The 17,229-nt window shown below is 56.1% G+C and overlaps 1 protein-coding gene across 4 annotated transcripts; it reads right to left on the reverse strand.

The window, feature by feature from the left end:
- Positions 1 to 180: 180 nt before the first annotated feature.
- BRSK1 (BR serine/threonine kinase 1) lies at positions 181 to 16,049 on the reverse strand. Of its 4 annotated transcripts, XM_074220043.1 has the most exons (21): positions 15,689 to 16,049; positions 14,973 to 15,087; positions 13,568 to 13,625; positions 11,024 to 11,118; positions 10,851 to 10,936; positions 9,505 to 9,645; positions 9,271 to 9,387; positions 9,141 to 9,174; positions 8,974 to 9,042; positions 6,367 to 6,513; positions 6,242 to 6,273; positions 5,985 to 6,155; positions 5,681 to 5,778; positions 5,399 to 5,564; positions 5,131 to 5,191; positions 4,441 to 4,816; positions 4,087 to 4,135; positions 3,390 to 3,513; positions 1,774 to 1,972; positions 1,491 to 1,580; positions 181 to 542 (listed from the first exon to the last, which is right to left on the reverse strand). In XM_074220043.1, the coding sequence occupies exons 2-21, from the start codon at positions 15,012 to 15,014 to the stop codon at positions 376 to 378; spliced, it is 2,322 nt and encodes a 773-aa protein (XP_074076144.1). In that variant the 5' UTR covers positions 15,015 to 15,087; positions 15,689 to 16,049; the 3' UTR covers positions 181 to 375. The 4 variants fall into 4 exon arrangements, with proteins under 4 accessions (XP_074076144.1, XP_074076143.1, XP_074076142.1 ...); XM_074220042.1 differs by lacking the exon at positions 15,689 to 16,049 and having other exon boundaries at positions 14,973 to 15,681; XM_074220041.1 differs by lacking the exons at positions 14,973 to 15,087; positions 15,689 to 16,049 and having other exon boundaries at positions 13,568 to 13,945.
- Positions 16,050 to 17,229: the final 1,180 nt, after the last annotated feature.

The raw sequence follows: 17,229 nt of genomic DNA on the forward strand, positions 1-17,229 counted from the left end.
GAGACAAGGAGAGGGGGGGGCTGGGGAAATAGAGACGAGGGCCCCCCTGCCCCCGTCCCATTGGCTAATCCACCCACATCCCCTCCCCTCCCCCTCCCCATAGATAAATAAATAAATTAATCATAAATAAAATAGAAATGGCTCCCCACCCCACCCCACCCCGCCCAGTCCAGTCACCCCTTCCCTTTGAGGGTCACTGGACCCCCGGGCCCCCCACCCCATGCCCTGGCCGTATTTACAGCTTCACAGTTGTGGGGGTTGGTTGATGGGAAGGTGGGGACGATGGGGTAATCTGTGGCCAGAGTGACCCCCGAGGGGAGGGACTGGGGACCGGGGACTGGGGACCAGGATGTAGGAGGGAAAGGGGGATGGAGATCAGGGCTGGGGACTCCCACTGGCCGCCAGCAGCTTCCTGTCCTTGGGGGGTGGCCCACGCCGAGGGGAGCCGCCCAGCTCGGGGGGCTCGGACCGGCCTGGTGGGGCCTGCAGCCCCCGGGGAGGGGTGCTGGCAGGGGACCTTGGCTGGGTCCCGTTCTTCTCATCTGCCGGCATATTGATGGGAAGAGAGAAGGAGACGGTGAGTGGACCCTCCCACAGTAAAGGGGGTCCCCTCTAGGTCAACCTTTGACCCCACTAGGTAGCTGCTAAGAAGAGCTCTGGGGTGACCGGGATGGCAGACCACACTTTTCCTGGGAGTCCTGCTCCCCGGAGACCCAGAGTGAGATTATGAGCTCCCTGAGGGCAGGGCCTGTTCCTTGTTTCACCTTGGTGCATCAGGATGCTGCCCCCCCCCCCCCCCCCAGGCCCAAGCATCCTTGGAATCACAGCAGGGAGGCTGAGGCTGAACCCTGGCTGAGGGTGAGGTGCTCCCAAAAGGGGCCGCCTCACCTTAGAATGGGGGTTGCTAAGCGGCTGGTATTGCCTAGCAACAGTCTCTAGGGAGGTTCCCCCCCAACACCGGCCCATAGAGGCATTACCCACTTCTGTTACGGTTGCTAAGGCACTGTCATCGCCTAGCGACAGTTTCTAGGGAGTTCTGGTCCTCCCAAGAGGGGCTGCCCTGGTAGCTAAGACAGCTGGGCAGGCCTCTGGGGACACCCCCTAAGCCCTTGGTTGCTATGGAAGCCTAAGACCTAGCCAGCATCTCTAGGGAGACTTCCCTGGGACCCTAGCCCCTTGGAGGCAACAGGTCCTGATGAATCTGGGAAGGGGGGCTCCACTGCCTTCCGCCACTCTCCCACATCCCAGACCTTGGGTGCCATATGGTAGGGAAGGGTGTGCTCTAGAATGTTCTGCCCTTTGGAAGTCAAACTGCCTACCAGCGCCAGAATATGGCAGGGCCCTACTTCCTCTAGCCCACCTCAATAGGACCAAAGCCTGTTCATGCCCCCAATCCCCTCCACACCAAGGGGCAAGCCCTGTTGGCCAAGGCAGCACTGCCACCATGCTCTCCCCCACTTCCTCCAGAGCCTCGGCCTGGGCTCCCTCACCTGCCAGGGCTTGTACCGACGGCTGGTCGTGGGTACTCAGAAGCTGGGCCTGGATCGTCTCCACCACACGTTTGAACCGACGGCTGGGACCTACAAGGGGCGGCAGAGGCCTTCGACGTGAGCCAGGCAAGAGCCAAAAGGGAAGTGTGGCCTCCTCCCACTAGTCTGCTTGGGTCAGGGCACTGGGCAGCCCTCTGTCACCCCCGGGTATGCCACAAGCCCAGAGGCTTAGAAGGATGAGCCTCTCTGTGCCACCAAGGGCCCAGCGGGTCAAGGTACCCACCAGCAATGAGTGTAAAGGTGACTGAGTAGACCCCACTGCCGTCCCGTTCCCGCCGCCTGGGAGGGGGCTCGGGGCCTTCAGATGAGCTGATGTCAACCTGGAAGCGGACAGGTTTTTGGAAGACAGAGGGGCCGCCGCTGGTCTTATATTCGGCCCGGAAGCTGGTCTGGGACAGCACACTGTGGCTCAGGCTGGGGATCTGAATTGGGAGGGAGGGAGGGAACATTTATGAACCACCCCATCATTGGAGAGGATGGGCCCCAGTGGCCCTAGAACCCAGCAGACTATGGCGCTAGTGCTAAGGCCAGTGGGCAGGACACACTAGAGGCTGTGGCACTTACCCCCTTGGACCCTAGACACCATCCAGACCTTGTAGGCCACTGAATTAGGGCCTCCCACTCCCTGAGTTCCCATCACCCCCCCACAGCCCCGTGGCCATTTCTGGCTCAGCAGACCACAAACCCTCCCGAAGCAGATACAGAGCTGCAGGACTGGCCAATGAGCTGGAGCATTTGGGGGTCCCCCTGGAGTCTGGGTCCACAGTCATTCCACCCCCCTGGGAGGGACCAAGAATCCCAAGGCAGTCTAGGAATTAGCAGGAAGCCCTGGGGTGAAGGCGCCCAGCATCCTATAGCCCCAGCCCAGGCTTCCCAACAGCCCCCACCACCAAATGGCCTAGCTCTCCCTGGGGAAGACCAGTGACCACCCTCTTGTGGCTGTTCAGTAGTGACCCACTCTCCAAGACCCCATTTTGGAAAGGAGGGGTACTTCATGTGCTTCTCCAGCTCACTTTACAGGTGAAGAAACTGAGACCAACAGGGTGAAGTGACTTGTCCAGGGTCACCCAGTGAGTGGCCGAGGCCAGATTTGAACTCAAGACGGGGGAGTCTTCGGACCCCAGGATGGACGCTGCACTGTGGCGCCACCTGGCGGTCCTACAGGGACCTTACCCTTGTCCTCCACTCCACAGCCCTCCCCATTCCTTCCTCCCATAGTAGAGTTTTTGGAAGTAGCGTAATTTCTGGCTTAAATCCTACAACTCCCATCAGGCGTTTGGGCCAGAGACTCAGCTAGTGAGAAGGCAGGTGGCCCTGGTGTAGAATGGGAGTTATAGTTCCCCCTGCCAATACTCCCCCACCCACCCCCTGGCCCAGAATATGGGATGAGGGAGCTTTCCTAAGGGGTAGGATCTCTCCTTCGGGGGCAGCTAGATGGCGCAGTGGATGGACACTGGCCCTGGAGTCAGGAGGACCTGAGTTCAAATCCAGCCTCAGACACTTAATGATTACCTAATTGTGTGACCTTGGGCAAGTCACTTAACCCCATTGCCTTAAATAAAAATTTAAAAATAAATTTCCTTAGGTGTGTGGGAAGTAGGAAGGCATTTATGACCCAAGGGTATGTTGTGAGGTGGAGGGCAGTCTGGGGGCCTCAGCTTTTTGGGGGTCTAAGGAGGGGACCATCTTCTCGTTCCTCAGTTTCCTCATCCGTAGAAGGGGGCAGCTGGCCTACCAGCTTCCGGGGCAACTTCCAGCCCTGAGCCCCAGCGATCTAGCTAGATGGGAATGGGCCTAAGGGAGAGAGGAGCTGGGCGCCCCAAGCCCAGGAGCACACACCGACAGGAAGGCGTGGACAATGTCGGCCTTGATACTGCTGAGCGCTTTGTTCTTCAGCACCAGGAAGATCTGCTCATCTTTGTCCAGGGAGATGAAGTTTCCGAACCAGGACCGTTTGGCCAGCCTAGGGTGGGAGGGAGAGGCGCTCAGCCCATTCCGCGGATGGGGAAAAGTGAGGCCACAGGCCCACGGGGCCAACCAGGGCACAGCATCACGGGCTTCAGAGCAGCAAGGGGGAGCTCATGGGGCTTCATTCGGCAAGAGGAAAAGGGGGGGGTCTGGGGGGTGTTGAAGGAGTACAGTCCCCACCCTGAAGAGAAGAAAGTGAGGCCCAGGGTGGGGAGTGGGGCCATTCTGGGACAGAGCCGGCCATCTCTGACTGGTTAGGAGATTAGGTAATCACTGCTTTGGTGTGGTGGGCCAGAGGGGAGGAGCCTTAGCTCATCCTACAGGGTAGGAGCCAGAAAGAATTTCAGAGATTCCCAAGCCCCCCCCCTTTACAGAGGGGAAACTGAGGCCCCAAGCTGGAAGGAGTCTTGCTTCACATCACACAACAATCACAGGATCTTATCTTGTAGCAGGAGAAGCTGAGACCCATCCCCCCTCCCCTTAAGAACAAGGTCAAAGCCAGGTCAGAGTCTTGGGGGGCCCAGAGTGCGATGCCCCACCTTCCTTCCCACATCAGAGCATGACTCACTCTGGGGATGACTCTGGTGTCAAGCTGGACATCTCCTCTGCTGTGGGAACTATGGAGAGAAGGGGGGGGGGGACAGAGACAGAGAGAGAGAGAGAGAGAGAGAGAGAGACAGACAGACAGACAGACAGACAGACAGACACAGACAGAGACACAGAGACAGAAGAGAGAAAGGGAGAGGAAGGGAGAGGAAGAGAAGAAGAGAGACAAAGAAAAAAGAGGGAGAGAGAGGGGTACAGCTCAGTCCAAGGTCCTGTGTCCTGGGGACCATGTTCTCCTGACTCCCATCTGACTCCACCTCAGTGCATTCAATGTGTCGAGGCCCCTACCCACCCTGGGGGGCCCCAGGCTACTCACCCTGCATCTTGCGCCGGTGGAATCGGGGGGAGCCAAGGAAGCTGTTACGGATGGAGTTGAGGCGACTCCTCCAAGCAGCACCCCCCACACCCCCACCAGCCCCAGGACTAGGAGGTGGGGTGGCCCCCGGTGTGCCAGTGGGGCTGGCCCGTGGAGAACAGGGAGGGGGTGTCGCAGCTCCTGGAGATGTGCGAGGGGATCCAGGCAGGGGTGTGGAGCGAGCGCTAGGGGGTGGCGGCTGCTCCCCTGTACCCCCTCCCCGGGGACCCCGAGATGGCAGCGTCTGGGTCTTGGACGTTGGTGAGGTGCAGCTTCCGGCCCGGGCCTCTTCCCCAGGACTGGCCCCAGGCTCTGGAGAGAAGGAGAAGACTGGACTCTGCCAGGAAGGGAGACACAAGACTGGCTAGAGGGAGGCGGGCAGGCAGGCAGTCACCATGCTCTTACTGGGGTCTGGGTGCCAGGGACAGCAAGCAACCACCACCCGATGAGCAGCCTGCGGCCCTGAGTCCCCAGGGCCCGGATTCCGGGCCACAAGGATTCTGGGACTTCTGGTCCCATGGTTGACCTTCCCTCCCCTGCCCCCTGTGAGCCCCAGGTCCCACGAGGCCCGGAGTACCAGCCCAGTGAAAACAAAAAGGGCCTTGTCCAGAGCGGTGCACTCCCCACCCCGTGAGGGTCTCCCGGCCTCACCCTGGGGCTGCTCAGTGGACTGGAAGAGAGTCCGGTGGAGGCACCGCTGACGCTTCGGGATCTGTATTTCAGGGAGGAACGGGGAAAGAGCAGGAGCAAGGGGGTCAGGGAAGGAAACTGGGGAAGGGTGCTTAGAGAGCAAGGGCCATGAGCCAGCGCCCAGGCCGGTCTTCCCGGCCTAGCCCGGGCTGACCGCAGGGAGCCCAGGAGGGGCCGGGCTAAGGCCCGGGAGTGGGGGCGGGGGCTGGGGGCGGGGAGCGTGCCCCACCTCTGGCTGTGCTGGGCCATCTCCAGGGCTCTGCGTGTGGGCACAGGGGAGCCCCCGCCGCCACCGCCCGCATCGGTGATGCTCAGGACTTCCATAGACTTGCGTTCGGGCCGCCTCTTCCCGTGGCGGCTCAGCATGGGGGAGTCCACCCGCTTTCTCGGAGGGTCTGCAGGGGAGGCAGAGGGAGCAGCCCAGCTGCTGATGGACCCTGGCGCCCGCCGGCCTCCCCGGGCGCTGGGCGGGGACCCCGAGGCCCGCCCCCGCCCCGCGCCGCTCCCTCACCCGCATCGTTCCTGGGCGGCAGGTCCTCGTCCTCACAGCTTGGGTATCTCTCCTTGCGGTCCAGAAGCAGGTAGTAGATCATCTTCTCCTGGTTCTCCCTGAGGCCGGGCAGAGGGGCTGAGGGTTACCAGCGGGGAGGGGGCTCCAGCCGGCCCGCCCCCCCCCGCCCCTGCCCGCCAGGCCCCCCGGGGCTGGCTGGGTCTGCCGCCCTCCCGGCTCCGCCCGCCCGCCCGCCCGCGGGTCCTCGACACCCCTCAGGGGCTCGGGGCTGGGGCGGGGCGGCCCGGGGCGGGCCTGCGCTCACTCCTCGCTGCGCAGCTCCCGGTGCAGCCGCTCCAGGTCGCGGAAGCAGCCCAGGGAGGCCATGCTCTCCAGGACGTCGGGGTCCAGCTCCCCGCCCGACGGCAGGCTGCGCATGGCCACGCGGCGCCCCGGGGCCGGCTCCAGGCGGGGCTCGGGCTCCGGCTTGCCGCCCCTGGGGGGGGATGGGGGGGTCAGGAGTCCTCCCCCCGCGCCCCCCCCGCCCCCCCCCAGTCCTGCCCTCTCCCAGCCCAGACTCACAGGTACCAGGGGTGTTTCTGAATCTGCTCCAGCTGCGGGGAGGAAGGGAAGCCGGTGAGGGGGGGGACAAGGGGCTCCTCCCACTACGACCCCTCCCCCCGCGGTGGTGGGGGCCGCGGACTCACGCTGAGCCTCTTCTCGGGCTCCACCTCGATCATGCCCCGCAGCAGGCTCTGGCAGTCCGGGGGGATGAAGTGGGGCATGTGGAACACGCCGCGCTTCACCTTCTCCAGCAGCTGCCGCAGGTTGTCGTCGTCGAAGGGCAGCGCCCCCTGGCGGGGAGCAGAGCCGCGTCGGGGAGGGGGACGGGGCCCCCAGTCGCAGGGGGCTCCCGGTGGCCACCCTCCCGGGCCTTCGAGTCACGCGGGCAGACCTCATCCTGGGGAGGGGGGACCTGAACCCCGCACGCGGTAGCTAGCAATCAGTGAGCAAAGTCATAGGGTCGGGGGTGGGGCTGAGCCCAGAGATCACCACCGAGCTCACCAATCAAGATCACCAACCGAGATCATCGACCAAGATCACCAACCGAGATCATCGACCAAGATCACCAACCGAGATCATCGACCAAGTCAACCCTTCATGAAGAAACTGACAGGGCACCAGCCTGGCACCCATGTGTCCCCACCCTCTTCAGCTCCATGGTTTCAGTTCTTATCTCGATGCAGATGATTCCCATACCTAGATGTCCTGGCCCGGTCACTCTCCTGAGCTCAAGCCCCAGTTCTCCACCAGCCTGCAGGACATTTCCACTTGGATGTTTCACAAGCTTCTCAACCTCAGCATACCCAAAGTGGACCACCTTAACAACTGTCTTAAATTCGTCCCCTTCAGCTTCCCTCTCTTTCTTTCCATAGCTGTGTCATCTTCATGTATGCAGCCAACTCTCCTGGTTCAAGCTTTCATTGCCTTGCCCCTGACTACTGCAAGCCTTTTCATTGGCCTCCCTGCCTCCCTCCAGTGCCTCTCCTCTCCAATCTAGCTACCATGTGACTGCCAAACGAATCTCCTCTGGGCTCCACAGCTGACCATCTCATTCCACTGACCAGAAGCCATCAGTTAACCTTTATTCTCCGGAGACAACATTCAAACACTTCACCCCAACATTCAAGGCTCTCTATCATCTAGCACAAAATTTCATTTTGAGTCTTCTTTCATATTATCATGTCCATGCATTCTGTGTCCCAGTCAAATAGGACTATCAGTCCTTGATCGGGCATGCCATCCACCTCCGCGTATTTAAACAAACCCATGCCAGAAATGTCCCCTGTCCTTGTCTCTGCCTTTAGGAAACCTTATCTTGACTGAACTATGCTTCAGTTCTGTCTCCGCCACTTATAGTCTATGTGAACTTGGACGGGTCACTTCTATAAACCTCAGTTTCCTTATCTGTAAATTGGGGGGAGGAGTTGGACTAAATGGCCCCTGAAGGTCTTCCAACTCCAATTTTATGCTCCCAGGATCTTTGAGTTTTTTCTTACGATTTTTTGGGGGGGTTTCCTAAAATGTAATCTCCCCACTCACTGGTATTCACCCCCTCTTCAGATTAGCTAAGCTACCTATCTGCTACTTGGTGATTTCTTCCCCACCTCCAAGTAATACGACAAACACATTTCAAGTAACTGCCGTGGCAACTCATGATGCTAGGGCCATACCTACAAAAATGAAACAGTCCCTACCCTTCAGAGAGCTTCTACTCTCTGGTAGGAAATTACAACTATCTATTTTCTATTTATTATATATAATTACACATATACACACACATCTGCACCCGGACCCTCCAATTTTTGTCTCCTGTTCTTAGACCCTAGAACAGCAGTAAGGGCTGAATAATATTTTGTTTTATTGAGATTCATCGATGGAAAGGGACTTGACCAAGGTGTCATGGTAAAAGAGTGACCTGAACCAGATCTTAGAATTTCGAAGTGGAAGATCTAGTAGAGTCCCCTAGACCAGTCTTAAGAATAATAGAACGTCGGGGCGGCTGGGTGGTGCAGTGGACAGAACACCAGCCCTGGAGTCAGGAGGACCTGAGTTCACATCCAACCTCAGACACTTAATCTAGCTGTGTGACCTTGGGCAAGTCACTTAACCCCATTGCCTTAGAAACGCCCCCCCCCCAAAAGAATAACACCACAAATATCTAAGACTTAAAAGTCTGCAAAGTATGTTACAGAAATTATCTCATTTTGATTCTCACAACCACTCTGGGAAGTAGGTACTATCATTACCCCCATTTGACAAATAAGGAAACTGAGGTGGGTGGTGGTTAAGTGACATGCCCAGAGCCACACAGCTGGCAAATGTCCAAGGCAAAATTTGAATCCAAAATTTCCAGAATCCAAGCCCCACCTGGTGGCCTTTTTTGTATCACAGACATATGAGAAAATACTTGCAAAATCCTTAACAAGTGACTGACACATAGTAGATGCCAATTCTCTTCCTATTCTCCCTTTGGCAATTTGGCGCAGCCTATGGCCCTGTCTCAGAATGATGCTTTTATATGAATAAAATAAAATATAGGATTACAAAGAATACCAATTATATTGACATACAGTTATCAAAATAGATATTTTTAAAGCTTGGTCGATGATCCTGCAGAAATCTATCCCCAACCGGTTTGAGGAGGAAACAGAGCCCAGGTTGGGCCGGACTTTTCCAAGGTCCCCCCCTAAAGTCAGAACCAGGAGAACTCTGACTCCTCTTGTCCCTACCCTTTCTCAGCCAGTTCTTACCACTAGAAGTGCAAAGAGGATAACCCCACAGCTCCACATGTCGGCTCGTCGCCCATCATACTTCTCCCCCTGGGAAGGACACAGGTTTTTCCTTCATTCCTGAACCCTTCTCCCTCCTCCCTGACCCTCCTCCCTCCCTGGATCCCCAATGCCTCCCAAACACTCACCTTGATAACTTCTGGACATGCGTAATGGGGAGACCTGAGGGGGAGAGAGCATGAGGCTCTCACCAGCCCTAGGCCTTCCCTTCCTCCCACCCTTGGGACTGAGGCAGGGTGCCCCCTGGTTCACACTCACCCACAACTTGTCTCCAAGAGGCTGTCTCCCACCTGCAAGGAGGCCATGCCAAAGTCTGCGATCCGAATGTTGTTCTCCTCATCCAGAAGCAGGTTCTCCGGCTTCAGGTCCCTATGACTGAGGCCAGGAAAGGAGAATGTAAGGACTTTGCTCTGGGTGCTGTACCCCCTCCCCAATTTCTTGGGCACCCAAGTATCTGAGCTGCCAAAGGCATCTGGACCCCAGTCCCCTCACCAGATGGAGTAGCTGTGGCAGAAGTCCAGGGCAGACACTATTTGGCGGAAGAATTTTCGGGCTTCTTTAGGGGTGAGTCGCCCCTTCTTCACTAGATAGTCAAAGAGCTCACCCCCTGACACGTGTTCCAGAACCAAGTACCTGGGAAGAGCAGGGGGAGGGAGGGGGAAGAGCAGGGGGAGGGAGGGGGTGCTCCCACTGTTAGTGTGAAGGGGAGGTTGGAATATTGGCCTCATTCCTCATCTCCCTCTCCCTCACCCACTGAAAACTGAATTCCCTACTTCTGAGGCACAAAGGTTCCAATCACTTTCAAACCCTGGGGAATGTATATAGATGTTCCCATCTCCCATGAGCCCTTTTTTTTTGTTTTTTTTTGTTTTGTTTTAGGGGGTCTTTTGCAAAGCAATGAGGTTAAGTGACTTGCCCAAGGTCACATAGCTAGGTAATCTGAGACCAGATTTGAACTCAGGACCTCCTGAGGCTGGCACTCTATCCACTGCACCACCTAGCTACCCCTTTTGCAAAAAAAAAAAAAGATCCTGATTCGTCTGAGGCTCCCATCAATCCTTGAAGCCCTGGGTATATGGATTTTATTTCTCTGGGATATAAAGGTGGTAGCCTTGGTGGGGTGCATCTCGAGCATCTCTAATCCCTGTGATAACTGTACTGTCTGTGTACATTTGTTTCCATTCCTTAGGTCTAGAAATAGAGTGTGTGTGTGTGTGTGTGTGTGTGTGTGTGTGTGTGTGTGTGTGTGTGTGTGTGTGTTGGAGAGGAAGGTGAGACCTGGATGGAAAATTGTAATTCCCATCCTAGGGGCTTCTGGGAGTTGGAGCAGCTGCTCCAGGAGGAGGTAAACTGGAGGGTAACTTTGAAGCAAGGCCTTTTCCCCTCTCTGTGCCTCAGTTTCCTCAGCTGTAAAAGGGGGAAAAGGGGAGTGAACATCATGCTTTTTAAGGAACTTTCCAATTCTGTGGGCGTCTGACTTTCCACTTCATCTTGGGGGTCAGGTTCCCCTCCCCCTGCTGTTCAGCTGCTCCCTGGGTCACCCTCAGGACTCAGGACAAAGGCCCATTCTCTGGGGCCTGAACATCTGGCCCTCAAGGAAGGGAGTGCAGACCTTCAGGGGTCAGTCCCAGCCTCTGTGGGCCTCATCTTGAAGATCACCTGGACTTGATGGTCCAGGAGCAGCCTCAGGGCCCTGGGGAGGAGGGAGTGTCCCATGGACTGGGTCCCATTCAATGGGACACCTAAGTTGCCTCAGCCTTCAAAAGCTGTGGTGGGATGGGACCAGGGACTAGGAGGGGAAGGGAGAGGAGGGTCAGGGACTGTCTATAAATACCTACAAATATTTCTTGTTCTCGTAGACGTCGTGGAGTTTGAGGACATGAGGATGCTCGATGAGTTTGAGGATGGCAATCTCCCGTTCCACCTTTGGGGAGCACAAGTGGGAGTTTGGAGGTCATCCCAGGTTCCCCAGTCCCAGAATTCACCCCAGCCCAGCCCCTGGCCCTCTCACCTTCATCAGCACCGATTCGGACAGTTTCTCCCGGTTGACGATTTTGATGGCCACTTTCTGGCCAGTGATGCAATGGACGCCCAATTTGACCAGACCTGTGGGAAGGATGAGACCCAGTGAGAGAAGCGAAGAGCAGGGGATTCATTCACCCAACCTTACCACCCTGGCTAGGTCCTGTCCCCTACACTTCCCCTTCCCTAGCCCACCACTCCTGTGATATATTTATCCCTGACCCCAAGGAATCCCCCAACCAAAAGGTATCTCAGAGACTGTCTAGACCAGTTCACACCCAAAATAGATCTCCTCTCTGCCAGTTCACTTTGCTGAGTTTCCTTGATTTTGTTTTCTTGCTTACAAGGGATGACTCCATAGGGAGGTGAGGGGAAGAGAGATATATTGGGGAAATGAAGATGGTGAAGAAACAAAGTAGAACAATGACTATTTTTTTTCTTCAGAATCCCTCAGGAGTGGTTGAAGACTTCCAAGAGAAGGGGGTCAGGGACCCCACAATCTCCCAAGACATCCTATTCCATTTTGGCATAACCAGGTTGTTAGACTTTTTCTCCCATGACATCAATCATCATCATCATCATCATCATCGCAGAATTTACAAAGCATTTTAGAAAGATGATCTCTTTTGATCCTCAAAGCAAACTTAGGGAGGTGGATACTGCTATTAAAACCTTCTTCCAGTTGGGTAAACTGAGGCAGGCAGACACTTGTTCAAGGTCATACAACCAGTAAATGTCTGAGTCTGGGCTTGCTAACTTGAGACCCTGCACTCTGTGAGCATTGTGGGACCACTAGCAACATCAAGACTATATTTGCTTCTTTGCCTAACTTCAGGTAGGTTATTCTAGTTGCATCTGGGCAGGGTGAGGGCAATCCCTCCTAGTACAGTACTGATAAACAGTAGGTGCTTAAGAAATGTTGATTGCCTGCCTGCCTTCAAAGGCTTGAAGACTATGATTGTTGTCTACAATTCTTTCTGGCTCTAAATAGGGGCTTCTATGATCTGGCAAGGCTAACGAAGATCTTCCCTTCCATCTTCTCTTGTTCAGGCTGGACACCTAAGTTCCCTCATCTGATCAATACCAGCATTTTGCCATGCTGGCTGCCCTCCTCCAGATGCCCTCCAGTTTCTCTCTGTCCTTCCAAAAATGGGGCTCTCAGCTCTAAACTCAATGCTCAGGGTGTGGTCTGGCCCAGGGAGGGGAAAGAGGGACCATCCCCCTCCCCCCATCCTGGATACGTTCTGCCTCTGTCCATTCAAGTCAAGGTTGCACTGTCCCCTTTGACCCATGTCATCTGGGGGATGGGGCACCTGAGGCAGCGGGTCTTCCTTTCTCCTACATACCCACACCCACACATACAACATACACATATATCCTCAAGCAAAGATCGGAGAATCACTTATCAGGGATGTCCTAGGGGGGCTCTTTTGGATAGTACAAGTTAGAAGGCCCACCAGACACTATGAGCCACAGCACCAGATTCTGAGAGTCGCGGGGGAACTCCAAGCCCCCCCAGGCTAAGCCATGTTGGAGAATCAGCAAGCACCTTGACAAGTTCTCTCCCTTGGCTATCCTGCCTCCCATGCTCTCTGACCTGTCTGTTCTATCCTATCCCTGCCCCCTCTTGTCTTCTCCTGCCTCTTTCCCTGTTCTGTCTCTTCCTGACCAACCCATGGCCTGACTGTCTCTAAGCAAACCCATCTGTCCTTTGGCACTTCTCTACCAGACTCATGTCTCTCTAACCCCTTTTCTTTCTGGACCACCTCTTCCTTGCCCAGCTCCTGCCAGCCATCTCTGCCCCATCCCTCAGCCCTCCAGATTAATTTCCTCTCTCTCTCTCTCTCAACCAGCTCCAGCCAAATGGGCTCTATCCGGCTCCCATCCCTCCCCATCCCTTCCTCTGCCTGCCCCATGCCTCCCCACCCCTCTCTTTCCCTGCCCCCTTTACCTCTGCCCCTCTGGCGCTCTGCCCCTGGGTCTCCCTGACCCACCTCTCTGAAGATGCCCTGTGTGGGCAGCTCCCCTCTTCCCCAGGCCAGTCAATCCCCTGTTCCCTCATCTTTCCCTCCAACCTCCGCCCTAAGGTCTAAGCAGGTGCAGGAAGGAGTCCCATGGATGGTTGTGGAGGGGGGCCAGGGGCCAGGAACCTAGACTGGGGCTACAGCAGACGTGGGAATCTTTGGGGAGGGGGGAAGGGGCAAACAGATGCTCTGGGTGGGTCCCCTCCTTCAGGTCTGGCTCCGGAGCAGGCAGCGGAGACATGGAAGGGGCTGCCCACCCCCCCCCCTTCAGACTCCGGGCCCCAGCCTTGCGTCAGTGACCTTCGGGGAGCCCAGGCGGTTGGTCCCCCCCAGTCCTCCCCCAGCCCCTGCCCCACCCTGGGCCGGGGGGGGCCTAGGCCGATGGCCAGCCCTAGCGGGCAGCAGATCGGGCCCCAGCCTCTGGCTCATTTGGGGAGCCGGGGCTGCTGGGGCCGTCAGCACCCCACCCCTGTCCAGCCCCAGGGGAGGCCGGCCTCCGGCCCGCTCACCTGTCTGTCCCTTGCCCAGCGTCTTCTCCAGCCGGTAGGGCCCCACATACTGGGCGTGCTGCGGGGGGTGAGGGTGCGGGAGGTGGTAGGATGGCCCCCCGCCTCCGCCGGTCTCCTTGGGCCCCGACATCCCTGCGGCGGCCTTGCTCCCGGCCCCCCGCCCGCCGCCGCCTCCCCCTCGGGACCGGCCTGATGCCCCGTCCCTGTCCCTGCGGCGGGGGCCGGTGGCGGCGGCGGGCGGGGCCCCCCGACCCCCCGCCTGCGCCCCGGGGCTCCCCAGGGGGCCGGGCCCGCGGAGCCGGGGGAGGGGGGGCTGTCCCGGGGGGATCAGGCCCCAGGAGGGGCCATGGGGCCCCCCCCCTCCCCAGCCCGTCCCCGCCCGCCCCCCCCCTTGGGCCTCCCCCGCCTGGGGGGGTCTGAGGTGCCGGGCGACTGATGCTGCAGGCGACGGCCCCCCCCCTCCCCCCCCTGCGCCCTCTCTCCTCCTCCTCCTCCTCCTCCTCCTCCTCCTCCTCCACCTCCTCCTCCTCCTCCTCCTCCTCCTCCTCCTCCTCCTCCTCTCCGCCTCCCCCCGCCACCACCGCGTCCTTTCTCTCTCGCCCGCTGACATCACCATCCGGGGACTCCCGGGCCCTTCCCCAAAGTTAACCCTTTCGGGGGGGGCGGGGGATGGGGGGAGCCGAGGGAGACCACCTTGGAAGCGTTGGGGTGGGGGCGGGGAGGTGGAGGGAGAAAGAGCTGCAGAGGCAGGAATAGAGGGGTAGGAAGGACAGATGGAGAGAGCCAGAAAAGGATGGGCGGAATGGGACAGTGAGGAGAGTGGAGAGAGATGGGGGGTGCAACGAGAGGGGTGGACATAGGGACGTAGAGATGAAGGGCCAGGGCAGCCAGGAGAGACGAATGAAGCGAGAGGGAGAGGAGTCGAGAGCCCCTGGAGAAAGGCCAGAAAAAGCAGAGAGAAGGGCGCCAAGATGGAGACAGGGTTGGAGGAGCTGGGGAAATAGGATGCAGAGAAAGCAGGCAAAGAGGAATGAAGGGAAGGGGATGGAGAGACCCAGAAAGGGGGATGAAAAGAGAGAGCTGAAGGACACAGGCATGGAAAGAGAAAGAGGCAGAGACAGATGCAAAGAAAGCGGTGGGAAACAGAGCAGGAGAGTCGGAGGCTGAAAGGCAGAGATCCTAGAAACTCGGAGTTAGAAGGGACCTCAAAAGTGGGCAAAATAAAAATGCCCACCACCTACAACATACCCAGAAAATGATCCCTTAGCCCTCTCCTGCTTAAAGAACCCTCCCATGCCCCCAAGGCAATGCACGCCACTTCGGGACAATTCTTGCTAGAGAACTTCTTACACTTTCCCTCTAATATCCCCCTCCCCCATTGTGCCTCTCTATAACTGCCACTTACTCTTCCACCTCTAATCCCCCTCCAGCTGGTATGGTGTCGCATACTGGAGGATAGCTGTCATTTCTCCCCAAGTCCTCTCTTCTCCAGGTTAACCATGGGAGAGGAACACAGAGAGCTAATGTAGACAGAGATGAAGAGAGCCAGGGTTGGCCAGAGCCCATGAAAGGGGCATGGAGAGCCAAAGGCTTCAAAGGGATGGAGCTCGAAATGGAGATATGGAGAAAGGGATGGAGAAATACTGAGAGAGCAGCAGAGATGTAGAGAAGAGAAATGAGAATGGAGAGAGAGAGAGAGAGAGAGATGGGGGAAGGAGAAAGGGACCATCAGAGACAGAAAAAGGCAATCCAAGTCATGAAAAGATGCAGAGCTAAAGCTCGGTAAAAGAGGAAGATGAGGAGGTAAAGTGATACATAACGAAAATGGAGAGGTGATGAGATGGAGAAGTATTGGAGAAGATGAGATAGTAGCTCAAGGTATGGTGTGGAGAGATGGAGACAGAGGAAAGAAGACAGACAAGTATAAAGATGAAGCCAGGAAAGCAGAGAAACAGAAAGAGGGATGGGGACAGAAAGGGATAATGAGAAGGGAACAAGGAAGGGATGCAGAGCAGGAGGAGAGATTAAGGGAAGGAGGGACAAAAATAGAGGTAAATAGTGACAGAAAGGGAGGAGGAGGAGGAATGGGGACAGAGTGTCTCCGGTGATCTTCCCAATAACCTTGGGTTTTTATCGACATTTCTCTGTCCATCCTCTCCATGTAGCTCTTTGCCAGTGCTTGTTGTTTCAGTTGCCAGGATACAGCTTGGGGCCCTTGCTGTCCACTCCTACAGTCCCTCCTTAAGTTCTGGCCCTCCTCATTTTTCTGAATAAGCTATTGTAATAGCTGCCTAACTGATTTCCCTGCCTCCAGTCTCCCGATTGCTCCTCCCCAATGATTCTGGGCTAGGTTTCCTTAACATTCCTTTGATCATGTCACTTCTCTAGTCAAAGCCTAGAGTCCTGTTGGTCCTCATCACTTATAAAGAAAAGTGTGAAATCCTAGGATTATCCTGCCATTGAAGGCCCTCCCACAATCTGCCTTCCATCTGCTTTCCCATATTATGTCACACTGCTCCTCCAACATTCTATGTTCTAGCCACACTCTCAGCCACTGTCCTCACTTTGATCCTTCCCACTTACAGATTTTTCTCACTCTGTTCCCCAGCTCGTGAATGGGCTTGGCTCCCCCCCATCTCTATCTGCTGAAATGATGACGTGTCTCCTTTAAACAATCATTAGACATTTTTTAAGGGCCAGATACTATGCTAATCATCTTGCCCTCATGGACCATGGTGATGGGAATGGGAATGGCTGGGTTTTTTCTCGTATAGGGAAATATCAAAAGGCCAGTATGTAAAAAGCTATGTATACAAATATCGATAGCAAGTCATTTGAGGGTGGGATTAGGAAAGGCAACATGTAGCTTTTATTTATTTTTGGTTTTTGCAAAGCAGTGGGGTTAAGTGACTTGCCCAGGTGACTTGCCCACAGTTAGGTAATTATTGTCTGAGGCCACATTTGAACTCATCCTCCCGACTTCAGTGCTCTATCCACTGCACCACCTAAGCTGCCCCATAGCATGTAGCTTTTAAGTTGAGTCTTGAGAGACTCTAAATTCTGAGAGTTGTTGGTAAGAACAGAGAAATCTGGCATCAGTTTCACATGTGCTGAAATCTGAGATGTAAGGGGTTTTCAAAGAGAACCAGCACCTCTAATTTGAGGGCTGCTGAGCCCTTTTCAGGGCTGCTCATCTACTTTTTGGGTCCATCTCTCACCCAACTTTCACCTGTAGCTCCAAGAAGCTGTAGGATGTGCAGTGGTCACCCCCCGGTTAACTGTCTCGGCAGACAGGTTAAACTGGGTTGAGAGTAACCAACAGACTTCAAACCCATCAGTGAGCTAGTTAATGGTGTGTCTACCCCAAACCTTTGAAGATGAGACAAGCAAATGAGAACAATTGCTCAGTGACCATGACTTTGTTCAGGAGGCTGAAGCAAGTACTTAGAGCTTAGTCAGACATGGAAGATGCCAAGGTCATCCCCTGCATCCTGGGTCATTGCCAGCTATCCTGACTTTTGGCTTGCCACTGGACTTTGATGACTCTGAAAGAGAGAGTGAGGTTGACAACTTTGCACAACTCTACCTCACTTAAACCCAACTCAAAGGCAAGTCAAGGCATCATCCTGTGATGTCCTTGGGCCTCATCCAGAATGAAGGAC

Source organism: Macrotis lagotis, chromosome 1 (assembly GCF_037893015.1).
Source record: "Macrotis lagotis isolate mMagLag1 chromosome 1, bilby.v1.9.chrom.fasta, whole genome shotgun sequence".
In the NCBI taxonomy this organism is placed as follows: Eukaryota; Metazoa; Chordata; class Mammalia; order Peramelemorphia; family Peramelidae; genus Macrotis; species Macrotis lagotis.

Bases quoted from the DNA above. Each gene is read 5' to 3' on its own strand.
- BRSK1 (XM_074220041.1), bottom strand. From the start codon at position 13,697: ATGTCGGGGCCCAAGGAGACCGGCGGAGGCGGGGGGCCATCCTACCAC. The intron at 9,175-9,270 runs GTGAGTGTGAAC...TCTCCCCCTCAG, and splicing joins CTCTTGGAGACAAGTTGTGG to GTCTCCCCATTACGCATGTC. The intron at 3,514-4,086 runs GTGAGTCATGCT...CTCCCACCCTAG, and splicing joins ACACCAGAGTCATCCCCAGA to GCTGGCCAAACGGTCCTGGT.